Source organism: Aotus nancymaae, unplaced genomic scaffold (genome assembly GCF_030222135.1).
Source record: "Aotus nancymaae isolate 86718 unplaced genomic scaffold, 86718_ANA_hifiasm-v0.15.2.pri h1tg000057l, whole genome shotgun sequence".
Classification (NCBI taxonomy): domain Eukaryota; kingdom Metazoa; phylum Chordata; class Mammalia; order Primates; family Aotidae; genus Aotus; species Aotus nancymaae.
The window spans coordinates 23,449,272-23,475,837 of record NW_026988471.1 but is presented as its reverse complement, the minus strand read 5'-3'; the positions used below and the strand labels follow the sequence as shown (position 1 = coordinate 23,475,837).

At 34.4% G+C, this 26,566-nt stretch overlaps 1 protein-coding gene across 6 annotated transcripts in view; it reads right to left on the bottom strand.

The window, feature by feature from the left end:
* NCOA1 (nuclear receptor coactivator 1) overlaps nt 1–26,566 on the bottom strand; it is a 211,905-nt gene that overhangs the window by 42,613 nt on the left and 142,726 nt on the right. For all 6 annotated transcript variants that reach the window (XM_012453316.3, XM_012453317.3, XM_064363898.1 and 3 more), the window contains 4 exons: nt 21,531–21,678; nt 18,893–20,213; nt 15,979–16,159; nt 1,211–1,328 (listed from right to left, as the gene is read on the bottom strand). In XM_012453316.3, the coding sequence (XP_012308739.1) occupies nt 1,211–1,328; nt 15,979–16,159; nt 18,893–20,213; nt 21,531–21,678 (1,768 nt within the window). The remainder of the gene's footprint in view (nt 1–1,210; nt 1,329–15,978; nt 16,160–18,892; nt 20,214–21,530; nt 21,679–26,566) is intronic.

Here is a 26,566-nt window from a genome sequence, read left to right as displayed (position 1 = left end):
TCATTTATCTATTTTATGAATGCCATTGTTGATAACTGAACCACAATCAAAACAGTACATATTATATTACTTAACTTTCAAAGATGATCAAATCATCTTGATTGTTAACCTGACATTATTACCATTTACAAAAGAAATAAAACTGGAAAAATTAAATATGGCAGGTGTTAAGCTATAAAACAAATTATTCATTGATTACATGTAGGAAACATATAGCCTAATCTAAACTGATACTAACTGATAGATAAAACAGAAATATATACAAAATAATACTAATCCTAATAACACTAATGTAATAATACAATTATAAGCACTCTTCCTCTGGGAAGGTAAGTGGGAATACAGTTCATATTTAAGGCGCTAAACCACAATCAACACTTTCTAGACATCCTGTGGTTGACAGGTATGAGATGTGCTCTGTGTTATGGAATATGGTTGCCTGTGGGGAGTAAGAAATTCAATTCTAATCAAGACATGACACTGAGTAGATGTAAAAAGTATACTTTCCTTTCTTTTACCTTCTTTCACCAAACAAAGAGAAATGCTGGACAAAATAATGATACAAGTAAAAGTTCAAGAGCAATATAATTATTGTACTGAGGCCAATTCATCCACAGGTCCCAGATACATTATGGTAATCAATTAAAGTAATACATGAAATATAAAACAATAGCTACATATTATATTAATCTCTTGGTGATTACAAAGTATCCTTGTAGTCATGTAGTCAATAAATCTGTTTAATTCAGTGTCTTTCCCTCCCCCAACTTTTTTTTTTTTTTTTTGAGATGGAGTTTCTCTCTTGTTGCCCAGGCTGGAATGCAATGGAGCAATCTTGGCTCACTGCAACATTTGCCTCCTGGGTTCAAGCAATTCTCCTGCCTCAGCCTCCTGAGTAGCTGAGATTACAGGTGTGCAACACCACGCCTGACAATTTTTTTGTATTTTTAGTAGAGATGGAGTTTCACTACGTTCGCCGGGCTAGTCTCAAACTCCTGACCTCAGGTGATCCACCTGCGTTGGCCTTCCAAAGTGTTGGGATTACTGGCTTGAGCCACCTCGCCAGGCACACTTTTTTGTTTATTAAACATTTACATCTATTAATATCTCAAAAAATACCACTGTAGACTGAAATCTAGTTTGGAAAAAATGGTTTTCTGTTTAGAAGTCGGTATCTGATACCTTACAAAATAAAAAATGTATTACTTACTCTTCTGATTTATTCTGATTTACAGCTGTCACTGTATTATTTGTCCATGGAATCTGATCGCCTGTTCCTGGTTGTCCAAATTGGTTATCAATTGCTTCCAATTCCAGCTCAGGTAATCCTGATTGAAGAAAAAAGGTAAGAAGTCATTATCTCAGTGGAAGATAAAATGATAGTATTTTTCAAAAATAATAGATTGTAGAGTGAGCTTTCCTCTTTAAAACATTACTTCAATGATACAAAGTTCACTTATTCAGCAATTTAAACTATCTAGTGTGACCACATAATACAAAATAAATGAGAAAGTGAAAAAAGATTCCTGAATTAAGGAAAATCTGATATTAAAGTTTGTACATAGGTTAATGTTATCCAGAATCACTCAGGACATTGTCAGAAATTATTTGTTTTAAAGATAAATTTAACAATTTTGGCTAACTGCTTTTCAGTCAGTGTATTAGAATATGCTATAAGTAGTGTAGTGTCATCACCATGAAATGAGAGTGGTGAGCAAAAGATAAAATACATTCTATAAGAGGCAGGAACAGAAACTAGAATTTGAGGCCATGTAGCAAATGAACACAGCTCTACAGTTGCTAATCTTAGAATATACGTGTACAATAACAGTATAAGAACTGAGACTTATAATGATGCCTCAATGAAAAAAGAAGTTGACTTATGTTTTGTAGTTGAAGAAAATAGTATATTCATTTTAGAAAGTTTTTTTGTAAGGCTTTTTTGGAAAGCTTTATGATCATCTCTATACTATTTATACTAGAAAAAATTTATAAATAACCTAAATTCCAGAAATTTAGGGACTGATTAATGAATTATGGCATAGATCTTGACAATGTGCTGTTGAATGAAAAAAAGAAAGCATATTCCAAAACATTATTTTCAGGATGACTCTGTTTTTATAAACCATTTCATATATATTAATACAAAAAATTCTGGGAGGATATATATACACACACACATACACACACTTTAGGTCCACTTTAGGTAGTGAGATTAAAGGCTACTTTTCTTTCTATGATGGCTATTTGTAATTTCTAAAATGAATATATATTAATTCATCATTGTTATGGGCTGAATTGTACCCACCCCCAACAAATTAATATGCTGAAGACCTAACCCCTGGTATCTCAGAATGTGATTATATTTGGAGACAGGGCCTTTAAAAAGGTAACTAAGTCAAATGGGTCTTTACAGTGGGCGCTAATCCACTATGACTAGTGTCTTTACACTAAGAGGACATTAGGAGAAAGATAATACAGACAGAGGGATAACCTGACACAGAGAGAAGAGGGCCATCTCTAAGCGAAGAAAAGACACCTTAGAAGAAACCAAAACTACTTCAGGCCTCCAGAATTGTGAGAAAATAAATTTCTATTGTTTAAGCCACCTAGTCTGTGGTATTTTGTTAGAGTAGCCCAAATAAAATCTTTTTTTAAAAAACTAAAATAGGTTTGGAGTTTAAAGGGAAAGCTTATTGAGGTAGAATTCCTCATTCGAATGAATGAAGAATAAGTAGATCTAAGGATGCCTCCCAAAATGTACTTAATGCTAGTTACTGAACATTATTAACTACATAATACATGCAAGGCACACTTTTAAGTGAAATATATTCAATATTTAATATAAGGAGAAATAGAAGTTATATAAACATGTTTACTTTTAAATGTATATAATTATAGCTTTCAATTAACCTCATCTCTATCATGACAAATGATAGAGAATTAAAATTCTGTAGGATTCTGAAAAACACAACAAACAAAAACAACCAAACTAAAACAGCAACAACAAAATGGGAAATAATCACTTAGTTCCTGTCATTATTTAAATCAGAAAGTTGGTCAAAGATTATCTAAAGCTGTCCTATTGCTCTGCTCTACACGTTAATTCCTCAATCTTATTTCCTTCAAGAAATCTAGTCTTATTATAACCAAAATTAATTATATTTAAAAGTCTAAGAAAATTTACATGGCTGTACACTATCAATGTTAAGTTTTACAAGATAGACTATTTGACTCAATAATAGGACCAGTATCTCATTTTACTGGTCTTCATGAAAAAATGTTAAGAAAATAAGTGGATAAAATATTTTCAAAATAAGATTCATATGTTGAGTTTGGTGACTAAGCAAACAAAAACAAACAAAAAAAAACCTATACAAAAATAAAATGTTGATTCAATAAAAAGTTTTGTTTGGATAGATGGTATGCTTAAAAGAAGATGGTTTTTATTCTGAAAGTTATTTCAGCCTTTTGTGACTTCCTTTAGAAACTGCCTTCTGTAAAAATGCGAAGGTTTGCTTCACGTTATTTCTTTTAGGAAATACACAGGCTCTCTCTCTTTGGCCAAAGAATAAATGTAATATTTTTGGTTATGTTTGTGATACAAACATGAGTAAGTATACATGTAATACAAGACAATACAGTCATTTCTGCTGGAAATAGGCAGCTGAAGTAGGGGTAGAAAACAATCCCTAGGGATCCCCTGATCAAGCTATTAACATTTGTTATCATCTTTGCAAAGGATTCAACATCATACTTTCTCCATTTAAAATATGGCTAAAAGGGACACTGAACCCAACACCCCCCCCCGAAAAAAACTCTACATTATGAGATAATTAAAAAATTTCTGTCACTTCCAAAATTAGGCTATAGAAAAAAAATTCTGTACATCAAGTAGAGAGCATTTTGTTAACCACGAGGGTGGCTTTTGCACATTTTACTTTTCTAACAGTTGATTTAGTATCTACTGACTCTGATATTCACAGTTAATTTTCTTCAGCTGTTGCTAAGGAAGTTTCTGGTTTAGTTTTATGTTACATTTGGCAGTAACTGCACAGCAGTTACAGTGTTTTAGTTTTTTCAAAATATGATGTAGACAAAGAACTGATTTTTCTATATAAAAAATTCTATAATTCAACAGGATAAAAACCCAATAAAACAACAGGTAGAGAATATGAACATAAATGAATATATAAAATCATTAAAACATGATCTAATCCACAATAAAAGAAATATAGATTAAAATGACATTGAGATACCTAAAAAAATAAAACCATCAGATTGGCAAAAAAGAGAAAGTACATAATTCATGTATTGCCAAGGGTATGCAGAAATGGAAACATCATCAGTTAGGGTGTAAGCTGATATAATTGCTGGAAAGGACTACTTGGTAATATCTATCTTTTGACCCAGTAATTCTATTCAGAACTTATATTTCAGATATACTCTCACATGTGGTAAATTATCTCTACATAAGATTATTCATTACAGTTTTGTGATAGCAAAAGATGCCTATCAGGCAACTGGTTAATTCTGGCACAACTGTAAAAAGCTGTACAGCTATAAAAAAGAATAAAGACGCTCTATATGCACTGATATAGAATGACATCTATAGAACATTAAGTGAAAAAAGGACTAAGATACTGAACAGTTAATGTGGATAGTATGACACTATTTGTATTTTAAAAAAGGAAGTTTACATATGTAATTTTTGAAGGTACAGAAAAAACAATACTGCTAGGAAAGAGATTTTTCATTATATATTTAAAAAACATTTTTGAATGTTGAATCATGTGAATATCATAATTACTAAAAAAACAAAACAAAAAGCCATGATATGTAACCTCGAAGAATTTTTTTTTTTTTTGAGACAGGGTCTCACTGTCACCCAGGCTGGAGTACAGTGGCATGATCTTGGCTCACTGTAACCTCCACCTCCTGGGGCTCAAGTGATCCTCCTGCCTCAGCTCCCCAAGTAGCTGGGACTACAGTCTCGTACCACCATGCCTGGCCAATTTTTGTATTTTTTGTAGAGAAAGGGTTTTACCATGTTGCCCAGGTTAAAAAGTGGATCTTTTTAAGTACTGAAAATGTTGAATGTGAAAATCATGATTTTTATAATTACACAATATTTTTTATGTACTACAAATAAATAAGATTTAAAAAAAATCCCGGAATGTATATGTTCACAGAACACAAAAACGACTGCCTCACACGGTCATTCACTTATTCCAGTGATGTCAAAGCTTAAATATTTTTGGAATTCTTCAGGATCTATCTCGACCAGTCCAGTGCCCTTCAAGAAATTAAATTTCCTCATAGGTACACTTAATTTTCATTTTTAAGAAAAGAGCATTATTCTTTTTAGATCAACATATTTGGTTACAAGTAACTGGAAATTTTCAAAAGCAAAATCCACTTTTAAATAATAGGGATTTGAAGGCAGTCAAAAGAATACAGCAAAGGTTTTGAAGGTACTGCCAAAGAGGGATGCTGCATACATTCTGATCAACAACACCCTCACAACAGCTGTCTCCATTGAAAAAGCAGTATTTACCTGGATGTGCTCTGGTAGAACATTTCTAACAAAATTATTTAAATCACTTGGCCACACTGCCTGGGTGTGGATATGTGCATATAAATAGCATGTTTTGAAACCAGGTGGATTGAGATTTAAATCCTGGTTATTCTGCAAATATTAGCAATATTAATTTGGGCAAGTTTTTGGGTGTGTTTATGTGTATATGTGTTTCCCTTTTCTCTGGACCTTTGTTTTCTCATTTGTAAACAGACCTAAGGAGATTTATGATTCAATGTGGGACATTTATCATTTATGTTTTATTCTCTCTTCAAAAACATCACTGAAATAACTGAAGAAAGAAAAGAGGGTAACAAATTCTGCCTTTTGAAGGAAAGGCAGAAGAAATTTTCGTGGCAGCAGACTAAACAACAAAGAATTTCTGAAAGATAAAACACAGATGGAAACAAATCGATTGTGAAACTTCAACTAAACTAAAACACTTGCAACAGAAGAAAGAGATTTTCTACAGAGGGGAATATTCCCAGAAGAAAACCAGAACAACTCCAGGCTCAGTGGTCATTTGAGCAAATAAAGGAACAGGCCATGGGCAATTGCTAGGATAATTATGGATGACTGAACAGCTGCTGCCAGGCCATTGCTCTGAGTGCAGCTGACTCTGGCATCTGTCCATGGGATTACAAATGTGAACATATGACTCAAAATGGGAGTTCTGCCCAGGGAATCTCCCAAAGGGGGTGCTAGGGCTGCCACAAGGGGTTTCCCCACCTCCAAGGCCTATTCCCTCACAACAACTGAAAAGTAGGACTCCTACAATCAGAACCTACATACACTGTCAGGGGAAAAGGGCTTCTCATTTTAGCTAAAGAAATACACTAGCTATCAATATTTTTAAGTTCTAGATATTTTTCAATATATATGGAGAGACAGTCAAAATTCACCAAACATTCAAGAAATGTCAACAGTAGGAAGAAAGCAACTTTAATGAAGAAAGTAATGTTGAAGAAAAAAGGATTAGTATAGAAAATGAGTACAATAAATATCATCATACGGATTAAAAAGTCTATTGCATTCATAAAAAAGTAATAGACTCCTAAGAAAAAGAATGTTTAAAAATCGTAAAATTATAGCTATGATGAAATGATTTCAATAGATGGACTGAAGAGCACAGTGGACATAGTTGAAGATTTAGTTTTGATCTGGATAACTGAGCTCAGAGATCCTCTCAGAATACAGTGCAAAATGGCAAGGAAAAGAAAAGTATAACAGAAAAGATAAGTATCATGGGGGATAGAGCCATTAGTTCTAACTGTGTATCTCAGGTGGTGAAGGAGCAGGATAATTAAACTATCCTATGCAAGTTATTTGTACTTGATACAGTTCAGCTAAGATTGAAGACTAAAGTAAGGAAAGGTGCTTGATTTTCCTGGGTGGGCACAAGCTTAAGATGTGGGCCATAATAGACTCTGGTTCTCTAGTAAGAAATAGTGATAGACAATTTAGAGGTAAAAGTGAGGTAGAGAATTAGAAGTGATTCTTTTCTTCTTCTCTTTATATGCTATCATATTTTTGTTCCCATCTTCTTTTTCTTTCTTTTTCCTTGTGCAATTCTTAATTTTTTCCTTTCTCATACCCAACTTGTTTCCTTAGCCTTATGGCCTCTGACTTCTCTTATCTTTCCTGTCTGTAACTACACATTGTAGACTGGTTGTCTCCATCTATTGACCTCCCCCATATCTACCTTGGCATCTTCCCCTCCATGCTCTTGGCCTTTGCAAACGTATCAGCACAAGGTGAAACAGATTCTGGCCTATTTACATACTTTTACTTATGGAGCTGTACTCAAGGGAGAAAAAAGCTATTTGCCTCAATACAGACTATGAAGGAAAACACCCCATTTTCAATACAGACTATTTGCTCAATACAGACTATGAAGGAAAACACCCCATTTTCACAACTTGCAATGCTAGCTGATACTTTCTATTTCTATTAACTCAAGTTTTTATCAAGTTAACACACATACATAATTTTATAAGTCAGAACCAAAGGGCCCATAATGAATAATAGCAGTTTCTTGCCTCACCCCTTCCAGTTACTTAATTCCCTCTTCAATAGAGGCAACCATTTGCAACTCTTAAAACTGTTTTCTTTGGCATCTGCCTATTTATTTCTAAATACGCATATACTGCTATTTCTTGATATCTCAATTTTAGATTTACTAACTTCCCATTATTATAGATGAGGTCTTAACTTTTCCATATGTACTTCTCTTACTATCATCCTGGCTCCCAATTCCCTAACAGGTCATAGTTTTTTCTAAAATCAAAAATTAATACTTTGATTCTTATGATTATGCAAATATTACTCACTGCTAAGTCAAATCGTGTACTTTATTCAAACCTCCTTTCTTGTGGCCATTCTTTCTTTTTCCTGGAGTTAATAATTTTCTTATTTTTTCATTTGTCTGCTGTTCTAGTAGAATTTATTGCGTATCAACATTTTGAAGTAAATCTATCAATAATATTTTCTATAAACTCAAGGAGATCAATTCATTTCTTCCCTGAAGGTCTCTTTTCTAGAGGACTTGCCAGGCCCCTGGTTCCCTAATCTTGTTGATCAGCTGTCATTCCTGGGCTTCCTTTCAGATCCTTTGCTTCCTCTGTCTCTTTTGGTTTTGCCTCTTTTGGTTTTCTTCTGTTTGTTTAAGTACACCCTCCAGGACTTTTGCTAGAACAGGTGAATATATCAAGCAAATATTTGAGGACTTTTATATCTGAAAATGCCTTTATTCTATCTTTATAACTACCGGAAATGTGAAACCTAATTATTGGCTAGAAATAATTCTAATCTCAGGTATTTCTAAACTAAACTTTATTAATGTATAATTTACACACAATAAAATGCACCCATTATAATAAGTTCAACAAATTTTAAGAAAGGTATAAACCCAGGACCTTCCATTCAAATCAAGAAAACAGAATATTTCTATCACCTCTAAAATTTCCTTCATGTGCCTTGGCTGTCAATTTTCCCTAACTCAGGCAAACAATGATCAGACTTCTATTACTACAGATTAGATTTGCCTATTCGAGAGCTTAAAAAAATCTGAATATATATGACTGTTTTCACTTAGCGTGTTTCCAAGAATAATTCATCCCATGTAATAGTATTATAGTTCCTTCCTTTTCATTGCTGAGCAGTGTTTCATTTTATGAATACACCATTTACTTGTTGATAGACATTTAGTTTGTTCCAGTTTGGGGCTAATTTTTTTTGACAGAGTCTCACTTTGTAGTCCAGGGTTGAGTGCAGTGGCACGATCTTGGCTCACTGCAACCTCCACCTCCCAGGTTCAAGTGATTTTCGTGCCTCAGCCTCCCTAGAAGCTGTGATTACAGGTGCCCGCCACCACATCCAGCTATTGTTAAATATCTAAAAGTTGGATTGCTGGGTCATATAGTAAATGTATGATTAATTTTATGAGAAACTGCTGAACAATTTTCCAAATCTGCTACACCATTTTACATTCCATTAGCAATGTAAAAGTTCAAATTGTTCCACATCCTTGCCATTATTTGGTATTGTCAGTTTTTAAAATTTTGGGCATTCTAATAGGTGTGCAGTGGTACCGCACTGCAGTTTTAGTTTGCATTTCCTTGATGATTAAAGATGTTAATTATCTTGGCCGTGAATGCTGGCTCACGCCTGTAATCCCAGCACTTTGGGAGGCTGAGGCGGGTGAAATCACTTGAGGCCAGGAGTTCTAGACCAGCCTGGCCAACATGGAGAAACCCTGTCTTTACTGAACATACAAAAAAATTATCTGGGCATGGTGGCACACACCTGTAATCCCAGCTACGCAGGAAGTTGAGGCACAAGAATTGCTTGAACTCGAGAGGTGGAGGTGGAGGTTGCAGTGAGTGGAGATTGTGCCACTGCACTCAAGCCTGGGCACCAGAAGACTCAAAAAAAAAAAAAAGATATTAACCATCTTCTCATGTGCTGATTTCCCATTTTCACATCTTCCTTTGTGAAATGTCATTTAAAATCCTTTGCCCACTGTTTAAATTGGACAGTTTTTCCTACTATTGCATTAGTGTGGTACATTTGTTAGAACTGATAAGCCAATATGAACACATTATTATTAATGACTTTGTGTTGTTCATTCTGTGGCTTTTGATATTTTGACCAATATATAATGACAGAATAAATACATGTCATTGCGTATACATGATTTATATATATATATATATATAAATTTATATGTCTATATACATTCATTTATATATACATGATATGAACACAGGGGATTTTTAGGTATGATACTTATGTAAAATCCCGTGTTCTCCTTTTTGGCAAATCCTTGCCTTTGGCAACCACTGACAACAAACCCCTGGCAAATGCTGATCTTTTGACTATCTCCACAGTTTTGCTTTTTCCAGAATACAGTTGGAATTATACAGGATGTAGCCTTTTCAGATTGGCTTCTTCTCAGCAATGCCTTTTCATGGCTTGATAGCTTCCAAGTTTTGGCAATTATGGATGAAGCTGCCATAAACATTCATGTGCAGGTTTTTGTGTGAACATAAGTTTTCAGTTCATTTGGGTAAATATCAAGGAGTGTGATTGCTGGATCATATGGTAAGAGTATGTTTAGTTTTGTAAGAAACTGCCAAAATGTCTTCCAAAGTGGCTGTACCATTTTGCATTCTCACCAGCAACGAGAGTTCCTGTTGCTCTACATCCTCGCCAGCATACTGTTGTTTGAATTTGCAATTTTCTAATGACACACGAGTTTGGCATCTTTTCATATGCTTATTTACCATCTGTATATCTTCTTTGGTTAGGTGTCTGTTCAGATCTTTTGCCCATTTTTAAATTGAGTTGCTTGTTTTCTTATTGTTTCATTTGAAGAGTTCTTTGTTTATTTCGGGTACCACTCCTTTATATCAGATATGTGTTTTACAATGTGAGTTAGGAAATACTTTCTTTGCTTCTATTTTTTGGAAGAGATTATAGAGAATATAATTTCTTCCTTAAATGTTTGGTAGAATTACCAGTGAACCCATCTAGGTTTAGTCTAGTGATTTGTTTTGAAAGGTTATTAATTATTGATTCATTTTCTTTCAAGAGGTGGTCTTTAAAGAGCAGAAGATTTAACATTTAATGAAGTCTAATGTAGCAATTTTTTCTTTCATAATTAGTACTTTTTGTGTCCTACCAAAAACATTTGTCTATGTCAATGACATATTTTTTTGTTGGAAAGCTTTATAGTTTTAACTTTTATATTTAGGCCTATGATCAACTCAAAATAAGTTCACTTTTTTGTGTGTGGATGGAATGAGGAGAAGGGTTGAGGTTCATTTTTTTCTACATGGTTGTTCAGTTGTTATATCACCATGTATTGAAATGACTATTCTTTGTTTAATTACTTTGGTGTCTTTGTTAAAATCAATTTCCCATATAAATGTGGGTCTGTTTCTGGACTCTCCATTCTTCTGCATTGATCTATATATTTGTTTTTATTACAAAACCACACCATCTTGATGATTGCTGCTTTATAGAAGTCTTAAAATCAAGTAATATAAATACTCGCAAGTTTTCTTTCTTTTCTTTTTTTTGAAGTGGTTTTGGTTATTCCTGGAACTTTGCATTCTCATATACATTTTAGAAAAAGCTTGTCAAATTTTACTAAAAATGCCAGCTGGGATTTTTATTGGGATTACATTAAATTTACATGGGTCGATTTTGGAATAATTGACATCTTGACAAAATTATGTTTTATAATCCATGAAAATGGTACATCTCTCCATTTATTTGGCCCCTCTAATTTCTCTCAGCAAAGTAGTTTTCAGTGTAGAGTGTTGCACATATTATTCCATCTAAAATTTATGTCTTAACATTTTATGTATTTTTAAAATTGCTTTTTCTATATTATTATCCAATTGTATGTGACTGGTATATAGAAATACAATTGATTTTTTAAAATACTGAGTACACATATTGTGACTTTGCTAAGTTCATTTAGTTCATTAGAAAAGTAGCTTTTCCTCTCCTTTAGGATTTTCTACATACAGGACATTTACAGAATATTTTTCTATTAACAAATACACTTTTAACTTTAGCCTCTAGCCTCAAATAATATACAATTTAATATAAAACAGTATTGTTTCATTTATTCTACCCCACCTGTTGTACTATTACTGTCATACATTTTTCTTCTACATATTAAATATATAATTGTTATTCTTTTTGCCTTAAACAGTTATTTCTCATTTAAAGAAATTAAAAAACAAGAAAAAAGAATTTTCCATTTATTCACATCTTTACTTATCTGGCTCTCTTATTACTTTCCATAGGTTAGAGTTTCCATCTGGATTCATTTTATTTTAGCTTGAACAATAGTGTAATCTGCTGGTGACAAATTTTCTCAGTGTGGTTTGTTTGAAAATATCTTTATTTTACCTGCATTTCTGAATGATACTGGATATAGAAAGTCAATTGTTTTCTTATCTTTGTGTATTTTATATCATTTTCTATCTTTTTTCATCTCTGAAATAATGTGTCATTTTTCTGATTGGTTTTACAATTTTTGTTTCAGCAATTTGATTATGATATGGCTTACAGTAGTTTTATTTGTGTTTATTTTGCTTGGGATTCATTAAACTCTTGGATTTGTAGGTTTATAAATTTCCACAAATTTGTAAATATTTTGGCCATTATTTTTTCAAAATTTTCATTTGCTCCCCTTCTTCCATAATTATGTATTGTTTGTATATTATGTGTACATTAGACTGCTTTGTATTATTTCACAGGTGAGTGAGATCTTCGATACTTTTGTGATACTTTTTTTCTCCTTTAATTTGAATAGTTTCTAATACTATGTCATGTTTATTGCTCTTTTTTTTCTGCAGTGTCTAATCTACTAGGAGGCCCTTCCCACAATTTTTTCATTTTAAATGTTGTATTTTTCAGCTCTACCAGCTCCTTTTGGCTCTTTTGTTTGTAGTTTACATTTCTTCTCTCATTATGTTCATGTTTTCATTTAAGTTCTTAAACATATTTAGAATAGCCATTTTCAAGTCTTTCCATTAATTCTAACATCTCTGTCATTTGTAGATCTGTTTCTATTAGCCGATTTTGTCTGGGTATGGGTCACGGTTTCTTGCTACATCATGCATCTACCAGTTTTTTTATTATATGTTGGAGATTATGAATATAACATTGTTGAGTGTCTGAATTTTGGTGTCTTCTTTAAAAACAACTGAATACTGTTCTTTCAGACAGTTAATTTACTTGTACATCAGCTTGATCCTTTTGAGGTTTGTTTGTTTTTAAGATGTCAAAGCAAGTCTAGTGTAAATCCACTCTTAAAGTGAGGCCAATTTTCTATTAAATCACTCTTAAAGTGAGGCCAATTTTCTATTAAACGTCCCAGATGTTCAAGATGGTCTACCAACTCTGATTGGTCAGGAGTTGAATATCTTCCAGTCTTGTGTGAGTTCTCATGGTCATTCAGCTTACTCCTTCTTGATAGTTTTTCTTCCTTGACAAACTGTTCTTTGCTTCACCTGATGAAATATCGTTGAACACATGCACAGTGTAGTATTCAGCCAAAGATTTAAAAGAACCCTGATTCAGATTTCTGTTGCTCTTTATCCTTCTCCTCTCGGGTACTTTGTTCAGCAAGTTCTAGCTGCCCTCGTCTCATTGAACTCCTATCACTATTTTCTGAGTTTAGTAAAATATCCATGCTTATTTTGGGTTCCTCCTACCTATACTTGGTTTGGTAAATGTCTTCAAGAAAAAAGCTGAGATGACTGTAGACCTTACTTGGCTTGCTTCCCTTTTCAGAGAGATCACAGTCTCACACTGCCTATTATCTATTGTTTTACAAGAACTGTTTAATGTATTTGCTCTTTTTCCTGTTATTTACAGTGGGAGGACTAGTCCAGTGCCAATTATTGTTGTCATAGTTGAAAGTAGAAGTCCTCTTTCTCAAATTATAAATGTCTTCTAGTTCCAACATTACCTTTAAGAAATTCCGGATTCACTATATGTAATTAACAACTTCTCTTTGAAAGGTTTTAGAATCTTTTCTTTATCTCTCATGTTCCAGAATGATATGATGACAAGCTTTGGTACAAGCAATTCTTTTTTCCATTTGTGTTGGGTACTTGTTGAAACATTGTAATCTGGAGAATCAAGTCCTTTAGTTAGTTGCAGAAAATTCTCTTACATTTTTTGATAACTTTCCCCCCGATTGTTTGTTTGTGTATTTATTTATTTATCTATTTATTTTTTGAGATGGAGTTTTGTTCTTGTCGCCCAGGCTGGAGTGCAATGGTGCGATCTCAGCTCACTGCAACTTCTGCCTCCTGGATTCAAGTGATTCTCCTGCCTCAGCCTCCCAAGTAGCTGCTGGGATTACAGGTGCCTGCCACCACGCCTGGCTAAATTTTTGTATTTTTAGTAGAGATGGGGTTTCACCATGTTGGTGAGGCTGGTCTTGAACTCCTGACCTCAGGTGATCCACCTGCCTCGGCCTCCCAAGTGCTGGGATTACAGGTGTGAGCCACTGTGCCCCGCCTGTTTGTGTAATTCTTAATCATTATTGGCTCTCTGAGGTGGACCTTGTAATTTCCTTAACTTTTTCTTCCCTACTTCCCATTTGTCTTTCTGGGAGGATCTTTTTGTTCTTTCTGGGAGATTTTCTCAGCTGTATCATCTTACATTTCTCTCATTTAAAAAAAAATGTTGGATACCTAATTTCCAAGAGTTTTTTCTGTTCTTTGCCCCTTTTTTTTCCTTTCCATATTTTCAGGGGTAATATATTTTTATCTTTCTAAAATTTCTAGTCGTTTTTTTCTTTTTTGGTCTATGTATTCATTATGTATTTCCACTGCATACTTTTTCTGTTTATTTCTTTTGCTCCCTTTCAAGTTTCAGAGTTTCCTCAAAGTACTGATAATTCTTGACTGTTCAGCCAAGTGTGTCTGTTCAGTCAATGTTCTAAAATATGAACTGGGAGGGCTGAATGCTAGGCTTGTCTCTTCTGGTAGCCTTCATTGTTGCATGATGAGATAGCAGAATGGCTTTTGTACTTACATACTCACATCCAGACATCTTTCTGCCCATTCAATGTCCCCTGAGAAAATTCTTCCAGTCTCCTATATTGGATGGGGAAGGAGATAAGGACCCCCAACCCAATTGATATGCAGACTTTCATTTTACCTCTTTTCAGCCCTGCATCTTACTGTTTCCTTAAACGTGACTGATATTACAGTCTAGAGCCTCACTGCTTCAATTAGAATAAACTTTCAAAATAATTTCCTCTACTTCTTATATTGCAGATAAAGAGAATAAGGTTCAAAAAATGCTCTTCCTTGAGGTAAGACTGTTAATGACCGGAGAATGTGAGATTTGAATCTAGTCTTCTGACTCTTCCTCTAGTACTCTGGTCAGCTAAAATACTGCCTCCAAAAATGTCACAGATGATTCAAGATTATTCTTGGCAGCTGTCTGAAATCTTGGTAAACCATCAGTAATTGGGTCATGACAGCTAAAAGTTCCAGTAGGAGTGAAATAAATGAAATCCCACATCTGATATCATCAGAAGTGGGATAGGACTAAGGTCAGAAATCCAGACTAATTTTGAAAGCAAGTTGATTAGTTTCCTTTAGTTTCAAGGTCATACAATGGAATTCTTACTACTGGTTTTTTCAACATCAAAATGTGATGGCTAAAAAAATCTGACAGCCTTATCTTCATAAATTTAATGTATTAAACTATCAAAGTGTCTCTCAATTAGGAAAATGCTAACTTGGCTTAGAACAATAACATATTTTAACACAGCTGTCTCCTAAGCAATTTCATGGAAAACTCATTCTGTGGTATAACATGTATTACTTGAGAAAAGAAATTCCTTTATCAGGAAAGTTTGAGAAATGTTGGGCAAAAGAAATCTAAACTATTTTCTTCAATACAGGACTTCTCAAAACTGCCAATAGGCATTAACACATCAATATGAAATGTATGGAACATGTAGCACTTTCCCAGTGTATTTTAGTACAGAATCTTTTCTTTCTGCAACTCACAGGATTAGTTTTCAAGGAAGATATTTGGGAAACAATCTGACCCAATATTGTATTTCTGAAAGTCCTGTTATGGGATGTTCTGGATAGGATGACAAAATTATTCTCCTTAACATCAACTGCTCACCTCAACATTAATTACAAAAGGGTAGAGGTTATAATTTAAAATACACATGATGAATGAAGTTCACATGTCTAAATATAACTGCTTTATTATTTATAGTGGCATTAATAAAAAGATATTTCACTCTTAAGCAAATGATCTGTGTAATACTGGTGAGAGACAAAGTGTTAATCCACATGATCACTAAATGTTTAAAATGAGGTGTTGTCCTCAAAACATACTATTTAGCCTGGAAGTGGGTCTGGCAGTGGCAGACTGAAGGGAAGCTGGCAGGATCTCCGATTTGATGGTTACACTGGTGACCGCACCATCCATCCTGTCTGTCTCACACAGGCCTGGCAACTGTGCTGCCTTCTCCAGCGTGGGCAGTAACTGATCAAACTGGTCAAGGTCAGCTGTAAACTAAGAATGGAAACCAAAGTTAGAGGAAATATATTCTACACTTTCACCTGAAACAATGTACAAAAAAAGGCTGCTTCTTTAAACTCTACGAATTCAGTGTCTCTTTGAGAGAATAAAGAAAGAAGAAATAATTAGAATGACTGGGGCTACTGGAAATTACACGAGCTAACTATTCCATGGGGGAAAATATTTGGATGCTTCTGATATTCATATATTGCAGGATATAAATAATATACATATAATATATTTCTAATAATAATATACATATAATATTTTTCTATCTTGGTGTAAAAATCTATGTATAAAAATGATTAGACTGGAAAAAAGTGTCAGTAGTAGTACTGTGTTATGATAATGGCATTATGGGTGATTTTTTCCTGTCATATTTTTCAAAATTTCATAAAATGACCTACTTTAAACTTATACTGATACAACTTTTTTTATAATTTAGAAAAGTTTGGAAACTTTTCCATAAATTTAAAGATTTCGGAAAGGTTACTTCCCACTTAAGGACTCAACAGTATAAGAAACAGATCTTTTAGAATAGACAGGGAGTTCCTACATCTGTCTTAGGTTATGTCGAGAAGAAAACTGGCCTTTATTTCACAATATTGCTATACTATGATTTCTCTTTGGGTTTCACTATCTGGTGCAACTAAAATTTTTGTTTCTAGAGTATATAAATAGAATTAAATGTGTGTACTTCTTAAATATGACTTCTTTCAAAGTTATATTTCTGAGGTTCAGACACTGCCACATTTAGCAGTAGTTCATTCATTTTTATCACTGAACAGTGTCCCACTGTATGAATATGTCACAACATAATTATCCATTCTATTGTGATGGATTTTTGAGTTGCTTCCAGTTTTTGGTTGATATGAATAAAGCTGTTATGAACATTTGTGAACACATCTTTTGTTACACATGTGCAAAAAGCATTAACCATAAAGGAAAAGACTGACAAATTGAACTATATTAAAGTGAAGAACTTCATCAAAAAGTACCAGTAAGAGAAAGAAAAGGTAAACCTTAGCATTGAAAAGATATCTGTAAATATATGTCTAATAAAAGATTCCTACGTAAAGAACTCTTACAAGTCAATACGCAAAATAAAAACACACTAAAAAATGGTCAAGAGACTAGACTACACAATTTACAAAAGAAGATATCCAACTGACCAATGAATATTTATCAAGAAAATGCAAATTAAAATACCCAAAAATATCTAAAAATCTAAAACATTGATAATACCATGTGTTAATAAGGACTTGGAGCAACTAGAAAAAATATTCATATACTAGGAAAACTGGCATTATCTACTGAAAAAGAACATATGCATATCTTATGATCCTGTAGTTCTACTCCTAGGAATCAACTCAATAGAAATATATGCAAATGTGCACAAAACAGATGCACGAACTGTACACAACGGCATTATCCTATAAACCTTTTCCTTTTAAAGAGTGAGAGTTTTAATATACTTATTATTTAATGCTGTTTTCTGCTTAAAAAAACATTAGTTTCACTGTACCAAGAAACATGAGATAGCCTTATCCTCAAAGAACACACACGTAAAAAACCAGTCAAAATAGTGTTGCTACAAATAGTAAATAGAGACCATACAAAGCACTACAAGAGGACAGAGGCAGGAAATGCCTAATTAGGGATACTTGGGGAAGGCTTTATACAGATGTTATTTGAATTGGTTTGTGAAGGATAAGTAGAAGTTCAGTGGGTACAGAAAGAACAAGGCAGAAGATGCTTAGAAGAGACATGGCTTATTCTAGGAATGACAAGGACTTCCATCTGCCTAGAATGCAGTATGCCTGAGGGAAGAGAGTAATTTTTGTGAGATGAGAACAGAAAACTAAGCTGATTCAAGAAACCAAAGGACCCATGCATACTAAGTGTGATTCGTGCTTTAGAATGGAGTCTTATGGATAAACTGCTTTGTATATACATTGTTAACTGATTAATGAATGTCTGTATTCTTTCTCTAAATAATGTGAAAGCTCCTAGGAAGAGCCATATATATATACTTTTCTTCTATATTCCTTCAGAGTCCATAAGCAATTATACAATAAATGAAGGTACCTGTTTACTTTTACACCACTTTCGCCCCATTCTAAACATAGACGTTTCTAATGCATAACAACTTATGGAAAGGTCTGTCTTTCTGCTTCAGGGCATGTTACATAAGGGCAATATTCTATTACCCAGAATATTTGAGTCCCCATTCTCTGATGGCTGAGGGTGGTCAGAATCAGATGAAAAGGAAAACAGCCTTAGGAAATGCTTCAAAGGAAATAAAAAACAAGCCAGACTAGGTAACCTTGTCCACCTCCTTACATTTCTCTCCCACTTCATTTACATAAGAGGTTCCCAAACTTAGGTTTGGTACCTAGGTTTTATTCCTAGAGAGTTAGATTCAATAGGTAGGGCTGGGAGAAAGGGGTGGGGAAGGTATTTTTTTAAATGTCTAAAGATGTGAACTCTGATTTTATAGAGAAAGAAGAATCTACTTTTTTAGAATTCTGCATTAAAACTGTAGCCTTCTGAAGTTCTAAAGAAAAATTTTGAGGGCATCCTGTGATCAATTATTCATATTAACCTCTTAATATAAGCCCAATGGATAGAACATAACATGAATTCGTATCTGGTCTATGGATGGAATAGAATCAATAAAAAATAATTACTAGGAATGACCATTCTATGAAACAAGCAGTTACCCACCTGGCTCTGGGCCTCCAGTTTTATTTCCTCGGGAGCAGGTTTGGTCATTGGGGTTGGGTTTGTATTACAAGGATCCATCTGTTCTTTCTTTTCCACTTTCACCTTTACATCATCCAGGCTCAGGTTTGGAGTTGATCTTAAATCTTTCTCATCTTTATCTAAAAGATAGCGTAGGAGCTGATGGTCTTTTGATTCTTTTTTCTTTGAAGCATCCAGTTCTAGTTTGACACTGGAGTTCCCTTGTACCTGTCCAGTCACTGACACAGAAGTAGATGCACTGTCCTTTTTATCAGGCTCGACAGACAAAGTGGTGATATCTGAGGGGCTACCCTCCTGTAAGAGCCGGTGCAGAATTTTATGCCGCTCTGTCAATGAGCTATGAGAGGAGGGGCAAGAACCTCCTGAAGAATTAGCAGAGGCAGAATTGGAAGTGCCTGTGCAAGACAGGACATCTTTGCAGCTTGTGTCTATATCAGCATGCCGTAACTGCTGTTCGGCAGTTGTTGTCAAAAGCTGCACTAGTTTGTGACTGGTTTGAGAGTACTTACTGTCTCCGTCTGAGAGTCTGTCACTATTATGCAGAAGCCCTGAATCCAGAGGTTTGCCATCACTAGAGCTGTTGTCAGATTGAATCATTTCATTTAAAATGGATGCAATCTCTTTGTTATCTTTGGACTCAGCTTTCGCTGGCTGTATATTTAATCTGCTAGGTGAATTCTGTGAGCTCATCTGCCTGAGGACTGGAGAACTGGCAGAGAAGCCAACGGAGTTATTGGGTCCTTCATTCATACCCTGTAAAGATGTTACTGGGATATTTGAATAAGATCGGTTATTATTATTACAGGCACTACTTGTCATGCCAACGGGAGAGCTTAATGTTGAAATATTAGGAGGAAAGGAATTGTTTGGCATCCTGGGCCTTGTTGCCAATCCAGAAGGAACCTGTCTCCTTGGAGATATGAACTGTGCTAGGGATATTCCTGTACCTTCCATAGGAGAATTATTGAGGTTTAAAGAGGGATTACTGCTCTGTGAACTGGCCTGTCCTTGGTTTAAGGCAACATTGGCTACAATCTGACTTCCAGGTGAGCATCCAAAACTTCCTTGGCTGTTGCTAGAATTACTATGACTGCTGCTATGAAGGTCTGAACTCTGCTGACGGTTTATTCTGGTGGATACCATGTTGCTGTTGGATGGTGGCAATGTGGATGAACGAGCCACACCATGAGCTGGAGAGATATTAGGATTGACCGAGGGGTTTACTCGGGGAATTGACATTCCAGAATTAGTGTCATCTTGAGGAGAAAGCCCACTGTGTTCCCTGGGGAGAAAAAGAAATTATTATTCAAACATCTTCATTTGTTTCTATTAAAATATTTTTATGATGCATATTCTAAAACAAGACCATTGATTTCATACTATGCAAGCTATCAAGTAAAGAGCTTCTGCATCATCTTAAATTAAGAAAAAGATAGTTTCTTAAATTAAGAAAAACTACTGCAAAATATTAGCACCACTTAATAAGAAATAAGGCTTATCAACTCTTACACTTGATAATGGTCTCAGTTACATGTAAAATAAATTTTTCTTGGTTTTGAAAAAAATCCAATATATGTTATTTTAAACACTTCTAAACTTAATATACACAATTAACATTATAATAATATTTTTGGTTGAAAAAGAAATTTCCCACACCTCTGTTTATAAAGTACTTATTTATGACTCCTGTTACAGCTTTTAAGTATTTCAACTCCAAAGAGGAAGACTGGGTAAGGAAAATACTGTGTCACTGATGTAAAATTAAAAAGGGTGATATGCAGACATAGCAGATGTTTTGAAAGAGAAATCACAATATGGAAAAAAGAACTGTGCTAATTCCACTCACAAGCATAATTTAAACTAAAAGTAGAGAAAAACTAGAATACTGAATTCAGATTTTCAGTGAGTTCTTTACTCAAATTCATAATTATGACAACAGATTTGTGACTGGCATTACCATGTTCCAATAAGCAAATACATTAGATGAGAAAAAGATGAAGTGAGGGGAAATGTCTTGCTTTTAATGCTACATTTTAGCCATTGTAAAGGTAGGATTTTGAATAAATCACAGGATAAAAGAACAGTTTCATGAATTTACCATATATCAGTGTAAAACATACTTAGATGGGGGAACAAATTAGAGGCAATGGCATTCAAAAATCTCAAGTTGATGGTTTAATGATTTGTAATTTCTGTGAGAAATTGCCAACTTGAACTCAGGAGCCACCAAGTATGCCCTAATGAAAATAAAGCACTTTCAAAAATAAAAATAACAATAACAATGTTAACCAACTTTGAAATCTCTTATAAGATTCACATATGGAATTGTTGTAAATTTTTAGCCATCTTTTTGGTTTTACCCTCTAAAAAGCATATTTTCAGACTCAGTTTTCCTACCTCCCTTTATGAACAACAAAGCTATTACATGATAAAACTATAAAACTCAATATGGATATATTAATTATATGTACTCATCACACTAGTTTTGTGCCTAATTTAGAATTTCTGCTTTCTAGTAATCAAGAATATAAAAAAATTTCCTTAAGAAGAGATATGTGAACTGGCTTATTTCATATGAAGCTCTCCAAACAAGTAGTACCTGTCGATGATATGAATTCCCATGATGAAAGGTTGCATATCTGGACTTTGAGGGTAGCAAAGTTTACACTTGGTGTGGGCGCTAAGCATTGTCCCATCATTCAATATGAATCTATAGGAGGGGCTGGAGGCAGTGCCACGGGTCATCACTGTTTCAAACAAAAGAGAAACCTAGTTAAAATTCTGATACTTATACCCTGGCTTTAAAGTCACCAGGCTTTATTTATTTCTACTTAGAACCTGACTTTAAATGCCCTCCCAACTGCTGCCTGCTTAGACTCAGAATAAAAAGTAGTTCAGACAAAGTAGATATGAGGAGGAAAGATGATTCCAGTTGAAATATACCACTTGATGACAGGTTTTAATTTAGTCATACTTGAATGGGTGTCTCCTCACAGAAGTTATGATTATGAGGAAATCCCAAATCTGGGAAATATCGTCTTTTTTTTTCCTTCTGACACAGAGTCTCACTCTGTCACCATGCTGCAGTGTAGTGGTGTGATCTCAGCTCACTGCAACCTCTGCCTCCCAGGTTCAAGCAATTCTCCTGCCTCTGCCTTCCAAGTAGCTGGGACTACAGGCGCCCACCACCATGGCTAATTTTTGTATTTTTAGTAGAGGCAGGGTTTCACCATGTTGGCCTGGCTGGTCTCAAACTCCTGACCTCAAACGATCCATCCACCTTGGCCTCCCAAAGTGTTGTGATTACAGGCATGAGCCACCGCGCCCGGCCCAACCTTAATCTTTCTCTATACTGGGGGCAGCTCTTCAAATTTATGAAGTCTCCATTAAAAATACCAAAAATATGTTTCTCCCCTCTTACTCTCAATATTATCTTTAACAAGTTTTGTTTTCTCTTTTGCTGGATGATTTTTAAATAACAGCTCTACTAAGATGTAACTCACATACCATAAAATTTACTAAGTTTTAATCAGCTTACAGATTTCCTTAACTAATATTCAAATTTAATTTTTTCACTCAGGAATGTGAATCATTAAGGCCCCATTTGATAAATTATTAGATTTATAAATATGTGTAAAATCTGTATACTATTTTTAATGTCTGAATTTTTAAAGTTTAGTAAGCAAATTAAGATAAAGCCAATGGTTATTAGTATAAGGAACAAAAACTAAGTTAAAGCATTCAAGTCACTCTATAAGCAGCATAATTTACTTTTGTCTTAAAGCTTTACTAACAGCAGAAAAAATTGTAACCATATAGGTATTTATTAAATATGTAAAGGCTATGCCAGACTATTATGTAATAAAACATCACTGCTGTTTTAATAACACCATACAATTCTATTTTAAGAAAGAGTGAGTACTACCACAAATGACTGTTATAATTTAGCCTGTGATAAACGTTAGTCCAATTTTTCAAAAACATTTTAGAAGGGGCTTTGATTACATTTTAAAGGACATGTGAAAGAAGCTTAAAATTACCAATTAATAAATAATTTTTGAAGTTACATGTTACTTGAAGTAAACAAAACATGTTCTTATTGTCCTGTGTTCAGTACCAACTGAAAAAGGTACAGTTTGTTGTAAATCTATACCATAATATCTAAGTACCAAAACCAGAATATAAACTTAATTTAAAGGATAAGACTTACATCTGACAGTCACATTCTTTACCCATCTGGCAATTTCAGCTAAATCACCGGCACAGTTACTTAATATAACGTATCTAAACTAGGAGAAGTTCCTGAATTTGGGGAATCCTATTAATTTAATACAAGAAAATTACCACGTTTTATGTTTTGAAATCGGATTATTTGTTTTGGATGAGAATGTGTGGAGTAAGATTCAGCATTTTATAATTCATTCAGCCATTCTTAGAAATGAGAAAAAGGCAATATTTAATATGGTAAAATTTCAATTAATTAGAATTCAGCAAGACTCTCCAGTTAACTAAAATTCTGGTGCTTAACTGTTCAGATGAAGAGGTAAAAGGAAGGCAGCATAAATCAACGAAAAGACTAAGAGCGTAGGAGTCACATTCAGGCTTGACCTTTCACTGTCATTTACAAGTTTAAGACTTCATGCAAATTAACCTTCACCCATCTCACTCTACTCATTACTAAAATTGAGCCAATAACAATGTAAGATAATATCTAGCATGAAGCCTAGCATGGAGTACACAGCAGGTATTATAATGAATATTTCCTCAATAAACATCAAAGGGGAAAAAAAAAACAAGAAATATGCAGCTTCCAAAGTACTTATGTTCTGAGTCATACACACAGTTAATCCCTAGACACCTTTTATGGCAACAGCTAACCCTGTATAACAATCACTAATACTTTGAATTAAGAGATGAGTAAGGTAGCCACAGCTCTTCACAGAGATAGTTCAATAAACATTTGCTCTACACAACAAATTTTCCTTTAAGTGGGTTTCAAGGTTTAGTTTTAGAATCTCATTTTGATTATAGGTCTTGGCCTAGTTTTCTGACCTAATTTTGTCATCTTTATAGCTAGTATTTTAATCTCTGATTCCTGTGTCCATTTCTAAACTTTTTGGAACACTTAGTGGGGACAGATATTATTGAAGGGCTGTTATTGATATCTCAGAATTCTTCCAAAGAACCTTTAACGTGACAGCTGTTTTTGCTTTTTGTTGTTTTTTTTTTTTCCCTAGAATAGCCCTCAACAGAGCTACGAAGCAAAGGAATCGTTAAATTTTCCCTGGTTACAGCAGCTGTAGAAGCAAAGCTTTTTGGGTTTTTGATCCCTCCCAATTTGGTGCTGAGATAACCTCAAACAAGCATGCCTTACTGATATTAACAAAATAGGCAGGTATAAAATGTGTGGCAGGGTACTATGGGTCAATGCTGGTAGAAATTTATTTTTCTTTGTGGTAGTCACCTAAATATATGCAAAAAAAAAAAAAGAATTAAAAAATTGTTATTAGGTACAGAAAAAATAATTACCCCTAGATATTTTAAATATTTTAAAAATTTTAATCACCAATGAGTAAACTCTATTTATTATATCAAAATCACTACAAGAGGACAGTAAATTCATATTTTAAATATTTTTTAACAAAGTTTGACATAAAAAGATTTTCAGTTAATTGTTACATGGACCGTGGACTTAACCACATTACACAAGTCTCAAAGAACATTCTAATTAATCATTAATATGGGCACTTTATGTTTTATAGCACTGCTTCCAAACGTATTTACCATAAACCCCTTCCAGTTTTTTTGAGACAGGGTCTCACTCTGTCACCCAGGTTAGAGTGTAGTGGCGCCATCTCAGCTAACTGCAATCTCCACCTCCTGGGTTCAAGTGATTCTCCTGCCTCAGACTCCTGAGTAGCTTGGATTATAGGCGTGTGCCACCATGTTCGGCTAATTTTTATATTTTTAGTAGAGACAGGGTTTTGCCATGTTGGCCAGGCTGGTCTCGAACTCCTGTGCTCAATGATCCTCCCACCTCAGCCTCTCAAAATGCTGGGATTACAGGCATGAGCCACCATGCCTGGCCTTAACTATATTTTTTAAAAGATGAAAACAGCTTTATTTTAATATGAAGTTAATAGAGAGGTGAACAAAGAATAAGTAAAGTCATTTGTAATTCTACCATGCAGAGACAACTGTTAAAATTTTGTTAATTTTCTAGAATTGGATAAATAGAAAGATATCTAAACGATCATATTATATATGCTGTGCTCTCTTGGTCTACTTTTTTTTGGGGGCGGGGGCAGTGTCTCACTGTGTCACCCAGCCTGGAGTGCAGTAGCACGATCTAGGCTAACTCAAGTCTTGACTTCCTGGGCTCAAGCAATGCTCCCGCCTCAGCCTCCTGACTAGCTGGAACCATAGCTGTATGCCACCAAGACTGGCTAATTTTTGTATTTTTATTTTTTGTAGAGATGAGGTTTTGTCATGTTGCCCAGACTGGTCTTGAACTTCTGGGCTCAAGTAATCCGCCTGTCTTGGCCTCCCACGGGCTGAGATTCCAGGCTACCGTGCCTGGCTACCTACTTTTTTAATATAACAATATGTCAGGGATATCTCAAAGACAAGAAAAGATGATCTATTATATCATTATATATATGTAAACAGAACTTTCATACAACTAGTTTCTAGGTTGTATAACCCGACATTTCCCACTGTATAGCACACCTAACTGCTGATATATGTGCTCCAGAAAAAAGTATTCTGTGGAAAAAAAAAAGTCTCAGTAACAAAATGTTTTATTGTGGAACTTCTCAGAAACTTAGATACCTTACATATATCTTATAAATCCCCTAAAGTGGGATTAAGCATAAAACATAATTTCCTAGTCATAGTTATTAATAGTTTGTGGAATCCAGGTTCATATTTTACAAACTTCTCCGTAAGTAAACATCCTACACTACAGACTCTGATTCAGTAGTCTGGGGTGGGGTCCAGAAATCTAGTTTAACAACTGCCCCAGATGAATCTATCTTATCAGGGACCTTGGGAAGCACTATAACCTAGATATTTCTTTAAAGTAATAGTTTTGAATTGAACAGAACCTGAGAACTTTTTCTAAACTATGCACACTTGCATGGGATCTTCTCCTAGTTTAAAAAGTTCCTCAAGTGAACCTGATACCCATATTTCCCTCCAATCTCAATATAAAACCATGGCTTTAATCTAATTCATGCTGGATAGTTCTCAAATATTCTTTGACCAAAATGTGTTTTCAAACTTGATTCTGGAAAATGGCAAACTCCCTTTGACAGCAGTCTATGAGTTGACTCTGTCAAAATCAGCTAACAAACCAAACTGAAACTAGAAATTTTAATGCATATTAGGATTTTAGACTAGTTGCTGCCTTCAAAGAGTAAGTTAATGGGCAGGAAAAAAGACAACAGATGGAGGACAAACTTTTCCTGCCTAACTATCAATCACTGTAAAGTTCTACACAAAATCAAGAATATGGTGCATAATTTGTCTCACTCTTTTTATGCTGTCCCTAAGTGAAAAGGCAGCAAGAAAACTGCAAATGCAAATTACACCCCTCTCCAATCTTGACGGACCAATGGTTGTCAAACTTAAGCA